Raw genomic sequence first — 21939 nt, forward strand, 5'->3', positions numbered from 1 at the left:
AGCGTTTTTGACGATCCGACCCAAAAAACGGTTAAACCATCAGAGGCGCGCCGTCTCAAGCGGACTTGAGCCACGGGAGGCACCGCCGAGCGAGCCAAAGCGAGCGAGTCGCCGTGCCGAGCGTTGCGAAGTCCGCTTTGAGCCGACTCAGCGTCATCCGAGATATGTCACGATAGGCACAGAATCGTGAATCATATATTCCCCGAAAGTCATATTGTGACTTTCTTGCCCCCCCTTCATGTCACATGTTGATGTTTGGTCAAATTGTCCCAAAAAGTCAAAACATGTTTTTTTTTTTGTGAGACAGCGTTGAAACCAGGGGTCTTCAACATTTTCAGGGCAAGTACCCCTTATAGCTGAGAGAGAGATGAAGCAGGGACCCCTTACTACATATTGTATAAAATTGTGTTGCAGATTAAACTTGTTTGACAGCACTGTCATGATCAATGTTGTGTAAATTAATGTTTTTTGTTTATTTCTTACACGTTTTCTTCAATTTTCTACAATTTTATACCAATTGCCTATGCATTGGGGGTCCCTGCTTCATCTCTCTCTCTCAGCTAGGGGGTCCTTCTTGGACTGGAAAAAACGTCGAAGACCCCTGCTTTAGTACTTTGTCCACCACTGGATTTACAGAAACGTCGTGCCAAGGTTTTCTCTGGCAACCCAGGCTGAAGTATAAAACAGGGCTTAAGTGCTTAGGACTCATTTATGTTTGGCCATAAAGAACAGATTTTCAACGTTGACCATATGTTCTTTTAGACTAACAACGCCGTCGTATGACAAGGTGTAAATAATGAGACTTTAGAGCCTAAACATCTGCACCTACAGGCTGGGATACCACCAGGGCTACAGTACTGTATATACTACATGCAGCTCCATTAAACCCAGATAATGCAACATTCTTTTTTTAATCATTAGCAGTGCACCTCGGACATTTGCCCCCCATTCATTAAAAAGTGAAGTCATAATAATAAAAAGTTCTTCCCAGGAGCTGCCTGGAAGGAATTCAAGCCAGGCATTCCAAAGATGATTAAGCAGATTGGGCTAGTCGTCTAGAATAAACTGTACGTCTTCCTCCAGATGGCTGCAGGGGCTGCAGGCGTTCTAATCTCTCAATGGCTAATTAGCCATAATGAACAGCGATTCCGGCAAGTGTTTCGTGTTTGAGATGTTATGTCATGAAACATGATGTTTACACACACTGCGGCTGCTGCTGCTTTCTGGCAGGAGCAAATAGACACCTGGTCGCAGTGCAGTGGTGTAAAGTAACTCAGTACATGTACTCGAGTACTGTACTTGTGTACTATTTTTTTTTTTTTTTTTTTTTTTTTTTACTTTAGTGGATTATTTCTGATTTTATATTCTTATACTTTTACTTCTACTTACCACTACATCTCAGAGGCAAATATTGTACGTCTTACTCCACTACAATTATTTGAAAACTTTAGTTACTTGTAGATTTAAATTATTATTATTACAAAACATAAAGTAACCACTTCAGCCTCCTATATGCTATACTGTACTTAGGCTATTTGAAAATAGCAAATCTACAAGCTCACAACCGGTCGCTATGCGACCGGTTGTGAGCTTGTAGATCTGCTATTTTCAAAATACTTTTATACATTTTGAAAACTTGAAATTAGACCTTCTGTACAATGAGTACTTTTACTTTAGGTACTTTAAGTACACTTAAGATGCCGATACTTTTGTACTTTTACTCAAGCACATTTTGAATACCGAACTTGTACTTGTACTTGTACTTGTAAAAGTATCTTTACATTGTGGTATTGATACTTTTACCTAAGTAAACATTTTTTGTACTGCCTCTATCACTGCACCTGGTGGAGTGGAATGCTTTGAGTCTATCACGGTTCGAACAAACACAGAGAAGCTGTTGCGGCCGGTTTGATTCTGACCCGTTGAGACGTTGTCGACAGAGCGTGGATGTCAGCAAACATGCCACCGAACCGGCCGATGACAGCCGGTTGACTTTTGCATCCCCCCAAAACTCCTAATCGACTGTAGCATTCACTCCCCGGGGGGAAACAGTGTGAACGTTCCAAAGAGGTTTTTGGTGGATTTTTTTCCCAAGCCTCTCTTTCATGTTCATACCACAATTACAGACTACAGTAGTGGTGGTGACTGCGTCATGTCAAGCGTATACCATACAGATTGGGAAACACAGGGTCTCTGCTATGATGTGCTACTTATCGTACGCCCCCCCTACAACACCAAGGAGAAGGTGTTGGAGAGAGAAAGAGAGAGGCAGTCCATAATTAGGCATCTGAGATTAAAAGTGGCAGCCGAACCCGGGGGAAGATGACATAGCGGTGGTTTTCCCAAGACACTTTGTAGTAAACATTCTTCAGAGATTGTGTAATGAGAAGGCAGCTGTGCGGAGGCCTTCTTCATCTTCACGTCAGATGGTGTGTGTGTGTGTGTGTGTGTGTGTGTGTGTGTGTGTGTGTGTGTGTGTGTGTGTGTGTGTGTGTGTGTGTGTGTGTGTGTGTGTGTGTGTGTGTGTGTGTGTGTGTGTGTGTGTGTGTGTGTGTGTGTGTGTGTGTGTGTGTGGCTTTTCCCAATGGAAACATTTATTTTATGTAACTGTTCGTCCATGAGCTAAAGGATTAGCAGATCATTAAGCGAATGATCGGGGAGGATATATCAGCGCAAGGCTCAGTGCTTGACATCCACAGCTTGGGAACCGTGACAAGAAACAGCATTATCACAAGACAAAACATCCTGTAATAAAGTTATTGGGGGGCTCAACCAATGTTGGACACGAGACAAAGGGAATGAGTAATCGGTCCCGACCGAGTTCATTCCCTTCGATCCCATTATGTCGAGCTGTAATGCAGTGGTTCTCAACCTTTTCAGGCCACGACGACCCCCCAAAATAATCATATTTGAACTGGGGACCCCTGATAAGCACTTGGAATTGTAGGAGTTGAGGCATTACATTTTTGGTTCCACAGATGAATATTGTGAAAATAGCTGATCTACAAGCTCACAAAGCCTCGCAAAGCGAGGCGTTGTGAGCTTGTAGATCAGCTATTTTCACAATGTTTGCCTCTTTCTTATATTATTTGACAATTTGTCCAATGTTTGACCAGTTTTTATAGTGTAGTTTGTTGATTACTTTCGATCTTTTTTCTTTTCTTTCTTTTTGAGGTATTAAAAAGGTCTTAAAAGTCCTCAAATCGTCACTTCACTGTCATCTGGGGACCCCCCCCCCAAAAATCATGTGGGACCCCCAACCCACAGGTTGAGAACCACTGCTCTAAACGAGGGGATTTTAACTTACGTGCTGTCGTGGTCTTCTTCCTCGGCCGGGGTGCCGTTGTCCAGCGAACACTCTCCTCCGGGGCCTCCTGAGCTGGTCCTGCGGAAGGACTCGCGGGCCCTCCGTCTGCGCTCCCTCTCCACCTCCTCTGCATCCTCGATGCTCCTCTGGGCCGTGACCCTACAAAGGGGGAAAGCGGGAGGAGAGACAAGACATTGTTTAAAAACCAGCAACCCTCGCCCCAACAAAAAAAAAGATGAGAAACTGTTTTTGAACAAGAACCATCTTTCAGAGGATGACACGGATATTCTCCTGAGTGATCGTCCAATAACACACCGGCCTCTTCTTTGGCTGCTCTCCCTCCCAAGAAGATCTTTCTAAACAATGGGCGCCGTTAATTCCTGAAGATGCTGAGAGACAGTGGTGGGCCAATGGAACATCTGGCTTTGGGAACTGGATGCTCACCGCGGGATGAGCCATGACATCCCCAGGAGAACATCTGCAGACACTGACTGCAGCATCCTCCCTTTATGTGTTTATGTCTACCATAAACATTATATACTGTACGTAACACACATAATATGTAGTCACACCGCGTGATTGTTTGCATTATCTAACAGCATTAAAAACATCTCTACTGATAGAGACATCTGAACTTTTTGTCTGCTACGTGGCTCTTACACTGGTTTTGACAAATTCAACTTTTCAGGCTTTTAAGTTTAAATTCACAAATTTAATATAATCATTCACAGATTCAATATATCAAACAGTGGTGGGGAAAAGTACTCAAACGTTTTACTCAAGTAAAAGTATCAATACTGCAATGTAGAAGTACTCCGTTATAAGTAAAAGTCCGGAATTCAAAATTTACTTGAGTAAAAGTACAAAAGTATTGGTATCAAAATGTACTGAAAGTACCAAAAGTAAAAGTACTAAAATGTTTGAAAATAGCAGATCTACAAGCTCACAACGTGTTGCATCGAGCTTGTAGATCTGCTATTTTCAAATAGCCTAGGTATAAAATGGGGCTAAAAGTGGTTAATGTATGTCTTATAATATAATAATTCATATCTGCAAAGTAACTAGTAACTAAAGTTTTCAAATAATTGTAGTGGTGTAAAAAGTACAATATTTGCCTCTGAGATGTAGTGGAGTAGAAGTAAAAGTATAGACAATTGGAAATACTCAAAATTGTACTTGAGCATGTACTTAGTTACTTTACACCACTGATATCAAAACACATTTCAGCCAAAAAAAGAGTGTAGTAATAGTAGGTGTAGTATAGCAGTGTTGCAGAATAATATTCTGTGACTATGTGTGTTGTTGTCTAAATGCCAAGACAAATAAATGTAACAATTCGATTACTCTCATGCTAATATAAAGTACCATTTTAGACTTGCAGAGAGAGAGAAAGAGAGGCACAAGAGGATTAACTGGTCAATAGGTTCCAGCTGGGGAGCGCGTACGTACGTGGTGTCGGGTTGCTACACTCACATTTGGCTTCTGGGCCAATTAAAGCAGCCCAGGTCACTAATAGATCCCTAATGGAGCCCAGGCCAAGCGGTACCACCTGAGACTCCATCTGTTGCAAACACTGGCCCCCCCTTTTTTTTTTACTGCATAGCTTAAAAGGAATCAACGTAGGTGGGATGGACGGCCCATAACCTCTCACCCTGAACGCGCGACAACAACAACCTTATTACGTTACAGTTGCAACTTCTCCTCCCCTATCTGCCCTACACCTCTACACAGGGTTTGATTAAAAGGAAAGAAAGAAAATCATAGGGGGGACAATTTCTTAACCACATACAAGCCATATATACTTGACAAATAGCGAAAATAGCCACTCTATGAGCTCATAACGTGTCGTGGTGGAATGCGTTTTGAACTTTCTATATAATAACATATAATTGGGAACTCTCTCCTTTGAAAACATACATTTAACAACCACACTAATTGTCTCCGCCAGAGGTGGAGAGTATGTTTTCGTCTCCGTCCTTCCGTGTGTCCGCCAAGCTAACATTGGTCAAGCTTCACGTGACACATGACAATATGTTGAAAGGGTGCGCTTTGATTGGCTAGCGAGACGCATGACGAAATAGAAACCTATAAATAGGTGTGTCACTTCAAAAAATCATTTATATTTTTGGCGGAGACCTGTGCTCCGAGGAGCATATTTTCTAGTTAAAAATGTACGTGAACCACATTAACCCTGGCTAACTGCCCACTGTTCATTAAAGCTGTGATATTATCACAACATAAATATCAAACATATCATATGCAGGCATTGATATCATTCTGGCCAGAAGCATGGATGAAACATATCAAAAGCAGAGGCATGGATCACGTACCCCCCTACTGCGAAAACTTGAGTATATTTCTACATTGCAGTATTGATACTTTTACTTAAGTAAAACATGTGAGTACTTTTTCCACCAGTGGTTGCAACCCTTTCATAGAGTTTCCTGTGTTCTCGTTGCAGTTACGTCGCCAGTTTGCCGTCACGGTGTGAGCAGTTAGAGAGAGAGAAGAGGAAATGAGGGAAAGGACAGAGGTACAGAGGTCACGGTGCAGCTGGGTAGAGGTCATCGTAGGTGTGTAGTACCGCACGTTACTCATGGCTTCTCCTGGACAATAGCTTTGTGTGACCTCATGATTCTGTGGCATCACAGAGGGTCAAAGGTCGGTGCAGAACATGGATCACACTCAAAGATCGTTTGTAGGGGTTTGTTTTAAACTACTTGGCAGAGTAGGAGAGGTTATTGCTACACACAATGATCGCCAGAAAAGTTAGTCAGCTGGCAGAGAAGTATTTGAAAGTCAAGTTTTTAGAGGGCTGACTGGACGGACCATTTGCTGCATGTCACTCCCCTACTCCTCTTCATGTTTCCATCAGTGGTCCTTGGGGGGGGTGGGGGGGGGGGGGTCGGTACCAGGGGGTCCCCGGCAAAATTAGTTCATAGCGTCACTATCATTTTAACCACTTAGCTTTGGCTATTACAAAGTAGAAGATATACAAGTTCATGACGCGGCACCGAGTGCTGCACTATGAGCTTGTAGATCTGCTATTTTTGAAAAATCTTGTAAGTGTGTGCATATCTTTGAACCAAATGGACCTAACGGGTCCATTTGGTTCCATTCGTATATATATTGTCAGAGTTAAGGAGAGTCCTTGAAAGTTCGAGAACCAATGTTCTAGACGGATCGCCTCATAGGCGCCACGCTGTAAATATATCAATTCTATGTCGATTTCAGTTTGCAGCTGTATCCAGTTTACTAGTTTGTTTTGGCATTTTGACACATCATGTTGGGACACACTGTAACCAGCCGGGCGACTGACTGGGACAACCATCCTGATTTATAAAGGGGAGGGGATCTTTAAAAAAGGCCAAGGCTATTTAACCAGACCTACAGTATGTGCCTGCTCATTATGTTTTACCCTATAATCAACATTGTGGGATTATCTCATGTTTGGCACAATTCTAATATCTTCAAAGCCTGATCCAACCCTTCCCACTCACTCAGACCAGCTGACACAGGGAAGCTGTCTGAACCTTCGATAAAACATCCGGGACAAGCGCTCCACGTCCCAGACTCTTCTCCCTTCTGGCTCCCAAACTGTGAAATTGCAGTTACAACTGCAGACTCACTCCCAATCTTCTGACGTAGGCTGAAGACTCACATCTTCAGACTCCGCTTTAGACCATTGCACCTGCCGTACCATTTGCCCTAGCCTTGACGACCTTGCAGTCTTATGCAAAGGTTAAAATGTAATTTAGATAGCATGTTATGTAGACAGATGCCAGGTTCATTTTTCAGTTTCAGTTTCAATGTAGGCCTACAGATTATTTATTTTTTGATAATAGCCTACTGTTTAGACTAATGATTGGTTCTTGGTTTACCTACAGTATGATCCTAGATTACTATCTCTATGCATGTTGCATGAGGTCATCACTTTGATGTATTACCTCGTGTTTACCTTGCTTACAGTAAGTCACTCTGGATTAAGAGTGTGTGCTACAGTAAATGCCTAATTTGTAAATTGTAGCCAGATTAAGTGATTATTCTGCTAACGGAGACATGTGAAATGATTAATAATGTCTTTGTTTCTGCTCTCTCTCTCTTGGGTCACACTCACAGCGGGGGAGAGAGAGAGAGAGAGAGAAAGAGAGAGAGAGAAACCTCTTCCTCGCTCAAGTCCTTCACAGTAGTGAGAGAAGACGTGCCAAGAGTCTGGTTTGAGTTGGACTGATGTTGTCTCTCCTGGCAGAGAGATGCAACAGCTTCATCTCAACGATGAAGCTGCAAAGGCAGCAGCAAGAAAATACCTAAAATACTGAGTGTTTAAAATTAACCACATAAACCCTATGGCGTTCCTATTCTGGGCTTGACAAGCCCCAGAATAGACGAATGTTCAGCGAAAATTATTTTAGCGTCACGCCCTTATGCACATGATGCGAATTAATCTGATCTAGGGAATTGACGTCAAGTGAGTTTGTTGGAGGTGCTTCTTGCGTGGATTAATTGCCGACTTTTTTTCTGTCTCCGGAGCTTGAAAAATGAATATTTGGACGACCTGTGTTAATTTTTCATGTTGCAGGTCCCTGCACTACAATACTTAACCATAGTTTTGCGCTAGGACAGAAAATAACATCACTATGTGTACGATCCATCTCACAAACACAACGCTGACTGCAACGTGCTGTCAGCTTGTAGATACTGGATAGATCGGCTATTTTCGGGGGAAAAGGAGGGGGCCAAGTAAAGAAGTATATAGACCCCTGAGGGTCCCTGGTCAATTAAGTATATAGGATTTAAGGGGTGGGGGATATTTTCTTTTTTTGCATTGTGTGCCAAATCGTGAACGCTATGAATGGGAATGCGTTCTGTCTTTTTGACTGACTGACTATCTTTTTTTAGTTTTTTACTGCTTGTAAAACTTCACGGCTGAAGCATGTCTGAGCGTGCTGCCTTCCTCTGCGGAGTGCTTCCGAGGCGAGCTTTTAATAAAGACAAACAGGGCCCCGGAGGGGGTTTGGTGTTAGGTGTCACACAGGTGAGTGTGATTTCAGGAAGTTGCCAGAGGTTTTTTGGCTCATCATCAGACTGATAACGTGACCCTACACCACAGCTGTGTGCCAGACATCTGTTTGGTAGCAACGGATACAATGTCGTCTCTGTCGTGTCGGGTGGAAACCTCATATTTCCAAAACTGTTCAAAAACCAGCAAAAGTAGCAGATCTGCAAGCTCAAAACGCGGTGCGAAGCGACACATTTTTGAGCTTGTCGTATCTGCTACTTTGATACTTTTGTATCTTTGGTAATTTACGAAAAAAACACAAAAAGTTAGAAGAAATTAAGATATGAGGTTTCTGACCGACAGCAACGATATAACTGTATCTCAGTGAGTGTGCTTTTCATCCATATTGTGTACGTCCCACAATGAGGCTATTGTGGTGGAAAAGGTCATATTCAGTGCTTCCTTGTGTGAGCTATGAAATCAGAATGCTGTGCTGCTGTGTGTGACCCTTTTACAGATCAATAGGCTCATTCACAGGTGTTACCAATGATACATACTAATGAAGGCTCTGTTCCATTTGTAGCACAGTGGTTTCCACGACCCCCATAACTCTGAGAGTGTACAAAAATTCCATTTGTACACTCTCAGAGTTACACACCTGTAAGGGGCCTTTTGGAAGCCCATGAGGGTCCCTGGACCCCAACTGTAGACCCACTGGTGTAACAGAGTGTTTCCAGTGAGCCAACATGCACAATATCAGCACCCTGACTCTGTTTGACCAGAATGGAACAGAGCTTTCATTAGTATCATTGGTAACACCTGTGAATGTCTTCATAATATGGCTGCTGTGAATAGAGCCTATTCTTTACACTCTCAGGGTTAAATGAACACTGTGGGCCCGGGCGGCTGGCGTAGCGGTCCGGGCACCGTAGCGTGACCGTGTCCCGATCCCGACGACCTTTGCTACGTGTCACTCCCCATCTCTCACACCATTTCCTGTCAGTTTATTGTATCTATCAATAAAGGCAGAAAATATATATTTGGGGAAAAAAACAGAAAAAAAAGAACACTGTGGATTTGGACAGTGTACCCTGTCCTTACCCCATCATTGTGTGTTTTTGTTGAAATGTGGTGTGTAAAAATGTTCCATCCAGACTTCCAGACACAGGTCTGCCAATAATAAACACACAGTTTGTGATGAATGTCACCATGAAGGGTCCTCATGCATCACTAGCTATTATCGACAGTCATCACACTTTTACAGTGGAAAACTCAAGGTCTAGGTTACGACTCCCAAACGTCCCAAAGTGATGAACGTTAGTTACTCCGCCAATGATGACTCATCTCTTTTTGGTATTCCATCATGGCACTCACTGACCCTCTTTGTTATGTGGCGCATTGGTTCTCAAAGTTGGGTCCGGGGACCACCAGGGGTTCCCCAGCTAAATATGTTAATGCAGCATCACAATCATTTTAACAACTTTATCCACTTATATGTTGGCTATTCAAAAATAGCAGATCTACAAGCTCACAGCGCATCACTTCGTGCTGCACTGCGAGCATGTGCATCTGCTATTTTAGATTTTTTTGGGGAAAATATGAAACATTTCAGATTCACTTTATCGTCACTTAGATGCGCTAAATGTTTGGCAAATGTTGAATCATTTTGAATTTATATCATTAATCTTCTCTCCTGGGGGTCCCTGGCACAAAAAAATGTTAGGTGGGGGTCCGCAGCCTTATAATACATATATATATATATATCAATTTGGGGGTCCTTGACACGAAAAACCTGGATGGTGAAGAGAGAGACGTGCACACCCAGCCAGGGTTCATGGCAGGACAGGAAAACACATGATGACCTCCAGCCCTGCCACACGTCAGAGGTTTCCTGTAACCTGGGGCCCAGATTCAGCACACACACACACCAGGGTTTTCCGTGCCTTAGTATGATAACGCTGTTGTCGGTCAGAAACCTCTAAATCTATTCTAACTTTTAGCGTTTTTTTTCGTAAATTAATACCCTACTTGATCATACTACAGCGTCACACAAAAGTAGCAAAAGTAGTAGATCTACAAGCTCGAAGTTTGAGCTTGTAGATCTGCTACTTTTGCTGTCTTTTTGATTTGAATTCCTGAAAAGTAACAGTTCTGGACATATGAGGTTTCCACCCGACAGAGGCCATAAGCTGTTGTTATTTGCCTCAAACAAATCAATCACTAGGATTGCCCCTACTGCCCTGTCTAATGGCATTCCACTCCACTTTGTTAAAAATGATGATCCTAAGCCGATCTACAAGCTCAGTGAGCTTGTAGATTAGCTTGTAGATTGTTATTCTGTAGATCGGATTGAAAAATAGGCTAGTTTTCTGTTTTTGAACATTTTTGAATAGCTTACTTGGGGTGTCATTTACGATAATAGACATTTTTGTTTATCAAAATGGTTAAAAAATAACAGGAAAATAAAGTTAACACAGAGACACACTGCCTTTACTGTTGTTGTTCATTGTCCAAAAGGCCCATTGTTATGTGAGCCAGGAAATACCCTGCACACCAAACACCGGTGGTGGAAAAAGTACAAAAATGTTTTACTTAAGTAAAAGTATCAATACAGCAATGTAAAATACTCTGTTACAAATAAAAGTCCGGCATTGAAATTTGACTTGAATAAAAATACAAAAGTATTGGTATCAAAATGTACTTAAAGTACCAAACGTAAAAGTACTCATTATGCAGAATGTCCCATTTCAAGTTTTCAAATGTATAAAAAGCTTTTGAAAATAGCAGATCTACAAGCCAGAATGTGTCGAATGCGTCGCATCGCGAGGCATTGTGAGCTTGTACTGTAGATTGGCTATTTTAAAATGGCCGAAATGTATAGGGCTGAATTGGTTAATGTATATTTTGTAATAATAATCAAAATCTACAAAGTAAACTCAAGTTTTCCAATAAATGTAGTGGAATAAAAATACAATATTTGGATCCGAGATGTAGTGGAGTAGAAGTAAAAGTATTGGACATTGGAAATACTCAAGTAAAGTACAAATACCTAAGTACAGTACTTAAGTAAATCTACTTAGTTACTTTCCACCAGTGCCAAACACACACACACACACACACACACACACACACACACACACACACACACACACACACACACACACACACACACACACACACACACACACACACACACACACACACACACACACACACACACATACTGTGTATAGATACAGTAACACTCAGCAAATAACATCCGCTTTCTCTCTCCCTTATCACTATGTCTGTAATCTATACGCTCTGTATGCGTGTCTTCAAGATATCTCTTTATTGTTTTGTCAACAACATGTGTCACCGGAAAGAGAGCGAAACAAAAGACTCTGAATCTTCACTCTCAGGAAAAGAAAGCAATAAGCACTTAATGGCACCTTTCTATGTAAGAACACATGCTGTTATTATGGCATGGACTTAAAACTAGTTGAATGACCCAAAAAACAAAACATTGTTGGCTTTTCTTTGTGTGTTTGTGTTTGTTGCAAAGGCTGCAGAGTTCTGGGGGGGTTAAGACACCGAGGAGGAGGAGGAGGAGGAGGAGATGGTTGGGAAACGCTTGTGAGATGATGTCATTGTTGTCTTGAAACAAGTTACAACAGCAGAGGGTACTGAATCACTCAGACACTACAGCATGTTGACAGTACAGGAAAATAAAGAGAAGAATTCCCAGAAAAAGAGACACACATGTCATCCAACAACAAGCTCTTAGAGGAGCCTTGCATTATAATTCAGTTGCACTGTCATATAAATTTAAACACAAGCTTATAAAGTTAAAACCTGATTTATCTTGCCCGTTCGACTTGTTTGACTACAAAGTGCCTCCTTTGAGAGTCTACAGCCTCGTACTATTTGTAGCTATGTTCTGTGTACAACACAATGTACTGTACATGCACTTGTTTTGGTGCATCTCTTCACCAGTGGTGTAAAGTAACTAAGTACATTTACTCAAGTACTGTACTTAAGGACAATTTTGAGGTACTTTTACTACCAGAGTATTTCCAATTTTCAATATTTTTACCTCTACTCCACTACATCTCTGAGGAAAATATTGTACTTTTACTCCACTACAATTATTTGAAAACTTCAGTTACTAGTTACATGTTGCAGATATACATTATTATATTATAACACATTATTAATTAACCACTTCAGCCCTATTTTATACATCTGCTATTTGCAAAAATGATCGTAGGCCTACTTTTACTTTTGGTACTTTAAGTACATTGTTATGCCAATACTTTTTGTACTTTTAATCAAGTAACATTTTTAACACAGGCCTTCTACTTGTAACAGAGTTTTTTTTTTTTTTTTTTAACTAGTGGGTGAATCCCACGTGATCAGTCTGGCAATGCCAGGCGAGGGATGCCAGGATTTACTTGGTTATAAGCATTATAATACTGCTATTTATTATGTCACTTTCTTGACATTTTCGTTCAAAAAGCAGCTTTTAGCCGTTCATGTTTTTTTTTGTGTTGTCACTGCAGACACACAGAGTGGACCCAGAGGTGACGACATCCATGCGGTCCAGACATAATAAATAGTAGTATTACATGCTTAACCAAGTGACAGGGCTGTCACAGTAGCCAGGAAAGGGACCAGCAGTGGTGCTATAGGCTAGGCTGGGGGTCCGTCCCCCCTCTGCTGGGGGTCCCTCTCTGTCTCCCTAAAAGCTGGCAGACAGTAATCACCACCATGTTCTGGGTTATGGCTGGGTGTCTGTACACCCCACCCACCCCCTCTCCTCATGTTGAGCACAAATGGTGCACAGCTCATTTCCTATAGAACCACACGTCTGGGTCAGACTCACAGGGGGTTATGTGAAATGTCACTATTTCACCCAGTGAGACTGATGGTGGAATGTCCTGCCAGACATGTATCTATGTGTCAGCAATTTGGGAACCCATCGTCAAAAGAAAGGGGGAAAAAATCCTTTGAATTTGCTTTTTGAATTTCAGTTGCTGGCTGCTGAATCTGTCTTGAGAGATTAATGTGTCAGTAATATGGTCCAAATGAGGATTACTGGTTCAAAATGACTCAACAAATCATGAATTGAAAGAGCAAATATCTAAACGTTATTGAACAGTGGGAGGTTATGGCTGGGTGTCTGCACCCCAACCATCCCCTCTCCTCATGCTGAACACACATGGTGCAAAGTCTGGGTCTGGCTCAGAGGGGGTTTATGTGAAATGTCACTTTGTTTCACCCAGTGAGACTGAGGATGGAATGTCCCGACGGACGTGCATCTATGTCTCAGTAATGTGGCCCAAATGAGGATTAAAGAATCATTTTTTGGTTCAAAATGACTCAATAAATCATTCATTGAAAGAGCAAATATTGAAACCTCATTGAACAGTGGGAGGTTATCTTGGTGGACTGACTGACTGACTGACGGCTATGCAACGTTTTAACGTTATTAAACAAAGTGGGAGGTTATGGGGCAGATTGGAACAGAGCTGTGCTACCTGCTGATCGGTATGACATTCCAAGCATTTCTGGAGTGATGACAAACCACCTTAATCTACTGCTAATCTTTACTGACCAAGGTGGGACAGATAAGGGACAGTACATCTCTCTCTCTCTCTCTCTCTCTCTCTCTCTCTCTCTCTCCCCCCCCCCCCCCCCCCCCCCATCCCACCGCTGCTCTGTAATCAGAGTGACATGACCCCTGGAAACAGGAAACCCCGTGTTGTTTACTTTATTTCCCTATGTCCTAAGCCTGACAACCTTCGCTAAAGCCCATAAGGGAGGGAGGGAGAGAAAGGCAGAGTTCAGTGCCCCCTTCACTCAACAGTCAAGCCCCCCCACCCCCCAAACACACACACACACACACACACACACACACACACACACACACACACACACACACACACACACACACACACACACACACACACACACACACACACACACACACACACACACACACACAAACACTCCCCCAGACCCCCCCACATTCCAGAGTGAGTACCTTATCTCCCCGTATCATAAACACAGAGAGTACACCCACTCTGGCATGGTGGATTTAGGGGTCAGGGTGCTCAGGAGAGGAGAGGAGGGGGATTATTACAGCCAATGTGTTTCTGATGCAGGTTTAGCAGAGGAGAACGCACTGCTGCTCTCTCCCACACTACTACTCTCTCAGTTGCCATGTCTGCTTAAAAAAACACCTCTTCATGAAACACTACCCTTCCTCTTTGCCTTGCCTACTTGATGTCAATTAGTTGTACGAGCTCTTGTTTTATTGGATCCTGTTTATTCGATACACTTATTTGTTTTAGCTCTTGCTCATTTGATTTTCCTATTTGTCTCATCTGTTTAAGAAAGTAGGTAGCTGATGCACTTTTACCTTAGCGCTAGGTATACTCTTAGTTGCTTGTTTTTGAAGAGAATGCACTTAAGTGATTAGTAGTTTTCTTCCCTTCCTATGTTGAATACACTTATTGTGAGTTGCTTTGGATAAAAGCGTCTGCTAAATGACTGTGATGTAATGTAATGTAATGTAATGTAGAGCTAAATGACTGTAATGCAATGTAATGTGATGTCTGCTAAATGACTGTAATGCAATGTAATGTAATGTCTGCTAAATGACTGTAATGCAATGCAATTTAATGTAATGTCTGCTAAATGACTACATGTATTGTAATGTAATGTCTTATATGTCTTAATGCTTATTAGAAGCGACTTTGGGCCTGTTTTTCTGTAAAGTCGCTTGTAAATATTGGTTAGTTGCGGGTAGTCTTTTTGGAAAATATCAGATCTACAAGATGTGATACGTTGTGAGCTTGTAGATCGTCTATTTTCAAATATCTGATGCTCATGTGGCCTTAGTCGCTTCTTCTTCTTCTTCTTCTTCTTTTGGGCTTGTTTTCGTAGACCTGGTCGCTTGTTTCTCTCGCAAAATCTGGCAACACTGTACTCGCTCTATCTCTCTCTCTCTACCTCTCTCTACCTGGATGCTTCCTGAGTGACATCACCATCGCAGGCGGTTTCAGAACCGTCCTGAGATCAGAGGCGGTGTCAGTGCAGGGTAAGAGCTTTCTCTCACTTGGCTGATTAAAAGCAGGCCAGCAGCTCTGCATGCCTGCCTGGCTTTAAGCCGCTCACATGAATGGCAGAGGCATCGGATCAAAAACATGTTTTTTGGCCTCAGCCTGACGTTGGATTCTGCCAAGAGAGACAGACATTAGGGTGAGAGTTTGTAATTGTGCTCCGACTGTGCCTTTGTGTCGCTATATCCATTGGGAGCCTGAGTTTGTCAATTGTCACTTTAGAATATCTCCTTACACTGGAGGAACTGTCCTGCATATATCTATAACAACATATCCGTATAAACATTTAAAAAATGAAAACGTTTTTTTTTGTCGCTATAGAGACAATGAGACCCAACACTGTTAGGAGTTTGTTTTTTTATCACATAAACCCTAGCATCCCTATATTCTGGACATGTCACAATAGGTGAACATTAGGCAAAAGTGTATTAAAGGGATATTTCACTTTGACATGAAATGTGGGTCATTTTATCATCTACTCTACTTTTGTGAACACCCAAGACAGTTTTTAAGTTGCTCGATTCAGTATTTAGATATTTGATATTTATTTTATCAGACACGCCCCCTTCCTATACCAACCCATTGTAGCTTCAAACTCTATTTGAACCATAATAGATTCATCAAGAACACCCGTCGTTGGTTCTGGTGACTCATATCGTCCTCCTAACATGTGAGGGGGCCGTGTTTTTTCGATTACTTTTGTCATTTTTATTTTTTATTACATTTTTGTATTTTCCAAATCTTTTTTTTTTTTAATAAATGAAAAAAATAATTGAAAAAACAAGGCCCCTCACGTATTAGGAAGGCAGGATGAATCACCAGAACCAAGGACGGGTGTTCTTGATGAATCTATCATGGTTAAAATGGAGTTTGAAGTTACAATGAGTTTGTATAGGAAGGGGGCGTGTCTGATAAAATAAATATCAAATATCTAGTTACTGAATCAAGCAACTTAAAAACTGTCTGGGGTGTTCACAAAAGCCAGAGTAGATGATTAAATGACCCAACATTTTTTTTAAAGTGAAATATCCCTCGAACATTGGGCAAAAGTGTATGAACATTAGGCAAAAATGCATGAACATTCAGCAAAAATGAACTCTCAGAAAACTTTTCCACAACAAATGTTTTAACATTACGCAACAATCTACAGGCTCATAAACGCCTCCTGTTGCGACACGTTAACGAGCTTATACGTACCATCAGCTATTTTCACCATGACGTACTACAAAGTATATGAGGTTCAAGTGGTTAAACAGCCAGGTATCATCAGCGCTGTGCTTTCACCACGGTTTGCCTTTCATCATCATCCTCCTCCTCCTCCTCCTCCTCCTGCAACATCCGCCAACATGACTAAAGTTAGTCTGTCTCCAGTGAGTCTTTAGTCTGACTCACAGGATGATAAATCTGAAATAATGTTAGACAGACGCTGACGTATTGCGAGTGATCCAACACTTTAGGGATGGAGGAGGAGTATGATCTGTGGGAAGGTGATGTCATTCATCCATCTTCACTCACACCAGAGTGATGCCATCTGCTGTAAGTGCAGTGGATTAAAGTACCTCTTAATACCACTAACGCGGGTTGCCACTTTGCCACCAGCGGTTATCTGCGCTAACGTGCATTAACAGATCCTCAAAGCTCACTGCTTAGCTAAGCTACCGTACATCATGTCACAAAGTTTACATAAGAATGTGATAAGCTGAGTCAAGTTCAGCACATTTTAAAGAATCATTGCAAGTGGGGGGGCACCCCAGTAGCTCAGGATAAGAGTGCATGCATACCTCATAAATAAGGATAATGTTCATGTGGAATGCACTGTCTTATCAAGGTGGTATCAGGAAGGTAAAGGTTCACGGAACGGAATGATAGTAAGGTATGACAGTCGATAGTTCTTTCCGCAGCTATAGCGGGTTCGAATCTGACCCTGCTTTATGTCTTCCCCTCCTCTCTCTCTCTCCTCCGGCTTTAGTGTCTCTCTCTCTCACTGTCACTTTAAAGCAGCACTATGTAACTTTCCTCTTCTACCCCAGATTTGAACCTGGTTTCACGCACAAGTGCTGAAATATTTACCATTGAGCTAATAGAGCCTGTATGCTTGCTTAGGGGATAAATTGAATCTTGACCATCAGGTCAAAATTTGTGTCAGATCCTGTGTCTAGGTGAGACATTGACAGGATCTAAATGTCTCAATAGAAGAGCAGAGAGACATACTCTACCGTACAGATTGGACAACATTTTAATGTATTCATTAAAAAAAAATTACATAGTGCTACTTTAAAGCAAACATTCTGAAAATAATCACTTCATTGTTTTAACTGGTAGTTTATGTAGAGGACGGTGTAACTTTATAGAGAAGGTAAAACAGGTCCTGACTGAGCAAAGCTGGCTGAGAACGGTCATGAGGGTACACTGTAAAAAAAGTGTTGCTGTTGTTTTTTGTTGTTGTTGTTGTTAAAAATCTATTCTACACTATTCTACTCAGCTCTGCAGTTGTTGTTTTTTACAACACTGCTTCTAAATATTTTGCATTTGGTTCAAGTCGAGAGAGAGAGAGAGAGAGAGAGAGAGAGAGAGAGAGAGAGAGAGAGAGAGAGAGAGAGAGAGAGAGCAGGTCCCTGAGATGAATGCAGGGCATTGAGTTCTAAAGATGTACCCTGTTGAGTGAGAGAAAGAAGAGATTTGGCAGGACAGAGAGAGAGGCTCAGAGGTTGATCCACCTGGACACCAACTATACACCACACCCTCCACTCAACACTGTTCAACTGTTCACTACACCTGCTTCACCTGAAACTGTGCTTTTCAAAGTGGGGGCCACGGCAGGGGGGGGGGGGGGGGGCAATTGGGAAGGAAAGGATAAAGAAAAATCATTAAAAGTGAATGTTCTGTATACATGCAAAAAGTATGTTTTTCACAAATATGCATGCCAGTGCATATTTCGGGGGGATCGCATCCAGAGGATATCGCTATTAGGGGGTCCTTTTAAAAGAGAAAGAGCTCACATATCCAATAGTGGTTTGCAAACCTTTTCATGTCAAGGACCAAATAAATGTTATGTATTTGGACACGGACCCCCATTTGGCAATATGTTGTGCCCCATGCAAGATTTGTGTTCTAGACATGTTGTTAACATGTTTCAAATTGTTTCTAGATCTTAAACTTTTTTGGCTACTATAGTGTTGTGAGCTATTTCAAATAGCCGATGTACAGGTATATAGGGTTAAAGTGTATAAACTGATTTTGATGCTATAACTCATTTTTGCTGAGAACCCCCATGGAACCTGGAACCCCCTCAAGGACCCCTAGGGGTCCCTCCTCAGAACCTCAATTTGAGAACCGCCGCACTATGATTCAGGTGCAGAACGCACTAACTGGTCATCACAGTTTAAAACAAAGTCATAAAATAAAGTCTGCACTCTGTCAAATTAAACTGCTATTACGGTTTATTGCCTCTTCAACACAACACGGTCGCCTCTTCAGAAACTATTTGTGGGGGTCCTCCTCCTTGACCCCTGACCTGACACACTCAGGACTCCCCCAGACTCAAAACAACCCCCCGTCCGTCCGTCCCCCAACAACCATAATCCCCCCCACCAAACGCCATGTCCTCTCCAACGATGTGAGAACTTTAATGAAAATATGTAACAGCTGTTTGAATTTCAACACGTTATATATTCCTGAAGTGTTTCCTGTGGCTGAAAACACTCAGACAGGAATGCTACAAATGTGTGAGTATATACAGTGCATTCTGGGGTTCTCAAAGTGCGGACCGGGGACCCCCAACAGGGGTCCTTGAGGGGGTTCCATCAGGGGGTCCCCAGCTAAAGTAGTTGATTTTTTTTTTCGATATCGAAAATATTTTGAATCATTTCAAAAACATTTTACATAAATCTTCTCTTCTGGGGGTCCCTGGCACAAAACATTTTCAGATGGGGGGGGGGGTTTGCGGCAAAATATATATGGGGTCCTTGGCACGTAATAGTTTGAGAACTACAACTGTAGAGTGTGTGCTTGCATAAAACATGAAACATGATTAGTGTAACGGGCCTGGCTGGCTGCGTTTTCCTTGTGTTTGTCCTACTTCTCAACTTGAAATCTTTCTCTACAGCGGAGAATATCGGCTTACCACACACCTCCAGTGATCTGAGGAGCAACTCTCCCATGAACACACACACACACACACACGCACACACACACACACACACACACACAAATCCTGGATAAAGCGGGGTTAGTTGAAGGAACATGCCGACACCCGTAAGCAGTCCATGAGAACAAAGGAGGGACCCACGTCACCTCTGACACGGGTCACACAGGTCACTGGTTCAATTTCCCTCTGTTTCAATCAGAGGAGCCTTTGGGCCACTAAAGACTCTCTCTGCCTTCAGGGCCTGTCTATACTACACTCCTTTTAACCTGTATGTCTGGCCTGTCTCTTTGTTGTGGTCTCTTATCTCTACGTATACTGTAGGGCCTCCCTCTGTCTTTATAGTTTTATTGTTTTATTGTTGTGTTTGGACCCCCATTAGCTGATGCCTTTAGTAGTAACTGCTACGCTCTTCCTGGGTGGGTGGGGTGACGGGTCCACCCTGTCTTTCCACATTTCCTCGTTTTCCAACCTCTCAGCTCCTCAGGTCTCCAGTATAGCCTGCAGGGGTTCCCAGACTGTTTCAGCTCCATGAACCAAAAGATATACAGTTGGTGTATCCCCGGAATCCAAACTTGCAAAAGTACAGTATGAATTAATAGCTTAAGCCAATGGTTCTCAAACTCTTACATTTCAAGGTCTCCCCTTAACTCTGGCAGTATACAAATGGAACCAAATGGACCCGTTAGGTCCATTTGGTTCCATTTGTATACTGTCAGAGCCTAAGCCCTATTTATAATTTTTTTCAAGTTCAGAAAAGAAAAAGAAAAAGAATACGCACACGCACACGCACACTGTATAGTCTCAGTGGTCACACCAAAAACGCAGAGCGACCCAAAGACACACAGATAGTGGTGGAAACTGAATCAACCCGTTTCAGGTGAGTGAATGAAAGCCAGGGTCACCTTCAGGTGACACTATAGTGTCATGTGTTCACTTCACTTCACGCCCGTTCAGGACGACACATCAGTCTCATGTGTTCACGCCCGGTGCCCAGGTCCTGTCATCGGCGATGGACCCGCGGCGCTGCTCTTTTGAAACCCCCCCCGAATGTAACGGGACCCCCCCACACACACACACACACACACACACACACACACACACACACACACACACACACACACACACACAGTAATCCCCCCTCTGTCCCTAATCAGGCCGACATGTTGACAGAACAGAGGTCAGATTCAGCTGTGTATAAACAAGTCCAATCCATTTCACTCTCTCTGAGAGAGTAGGCTACAATTGGAACCAAATGGGTCAATTTGGTTACATTTGTACTCTCTCGTCTCAGAGCCACTAACTGATAATACTGATAATGTGTACATGCTACCATACACACCTACACATACTTACTACCATACTATACACACATATGAATACACACACACTTTCCGTCAGTACACCCGCATTATAAAGATATTCTTTTAAGCTATGTTTTTTTCCCCCAGTCTTTATGAAATCTCCATAGTCGATGTTACTGATTATTTCACATCATTCATATTTCGATTCATTTCTGGGCCAAAATGAATCATCCTCCAAATATCGCAACAAAGAGTGTGTGTGTGTGTGTGTGTGTGTGTGTGTGTGTGTGTGTGTGTGTGAAACAACAAAAGATAAACCGGTCACACATCTCTCCACTCGTATACCTGCACACTTGATGCATCCTTTTTGTCCTTTGTATACAGAGTTTTGTATTTGTTGATGACAGTGTTGATGAAAGTGTTATCCTTTTAGCTTTAATGTCTGACTGTAGGCTACCTAGTGCTGTTTACATTTCTGACAAATAAAGTATTCAATCAATCAATCAATCAATCAATGACAAGCCACTTACGTCAAGAGGTTCTGCAAGCCCGCCTTGCTGGAGTTTCGTCTCAAGATGGCTTTTGACATGTTGGCTCCCTCAGCTCTCCCCTTCTCTCCCTCTCAAGCGGAATGGAAATATATCACACTGTCGTTAATTCTTCCTCTTACTCGTCTTCTCCTCCTCTGTAGCTCTACTACTACAGAGACTCTCTGTCTGTCTGTCTGTCTGTCTGTCTGTCTGTGGTCCTGTAGCCTCTCAAAGGGCAGTCAGTGTGAGGTGTCCAGGAACAAAGTTAAAGAGCTCCTCTCCTCTCCTCTCCTCTCTCATACACACACTGAGTCTGACTGAAGTAAACACACTCCTCTCTCTCTCTCTCTCTCTCTCTCTCTCTCTCTCTCACTCTTCCCTCCTAAACTGGTCTGGTTGAAAATGTCAGCAGAGCTCACAAATGTCTCTCTCTCTGTCTCTCTCTATCCCCTCCTCTACTCTGCTGGAGACTGGAGTTTTAGTCACTGCCCCCACACACACCTCGTCCCTCCCTCCCTTCCCTTCCCTTCCTCCTCCTCCTTCTCCTCC

At 42.5% G+C, this 21939-nt stretch overlaps 1 protein-coding gene across 3 annotated transcripts in view; it reads right to left on the reverse strand.

Annotated features, from left to right (window-relative positions):
* Window positions 1-21733, reverse strand: part of lsp1a (lymphocyte specific protein 1 a) — a 59214-nt gene extending 37481 nt beyond the window's left edge. For 2 of the 3 annotated variants that reach the window (XM_084059753.1, XM_084059754.1), the window contains exons 1-2: window positions 21391-21733; window positions 3308-3466 (exon numbers count right to left, since the gene is read on the reverse strand). In XM_084059753.1, the coding sequence (XP_083915879.1) occupies window positions 3308-3466; window positions 21391-21449 (218 nt within the window). In that variant the 5' untranslated portion in view covers window positions 21450-21733. The remainder of the gene's footprint in view (window positions 1-3307; window positions 3467-21390) is intronic. The other variant, XM_084059752.1, reaches the window with a different exon arrangement.
* Between the last annotated feature and the right edge of the window lie 206 nt (window positions 21734-21939).

The sequence above is a fragment of the Gymnoscopelus microlampas genome, assembly GCF_963454915.1.
Source record: "Gymnoscopelus microlampas genome assembly, chromosome: 6".
Classification (NCBI taxonomy): domain Eukaryota; kingdom Metazoa; phylum Chordata; class Actinopteri; order Myctophiformes; family Myctophidae; genus Gymnoscopelus; species Gymnoscopelus microlampas.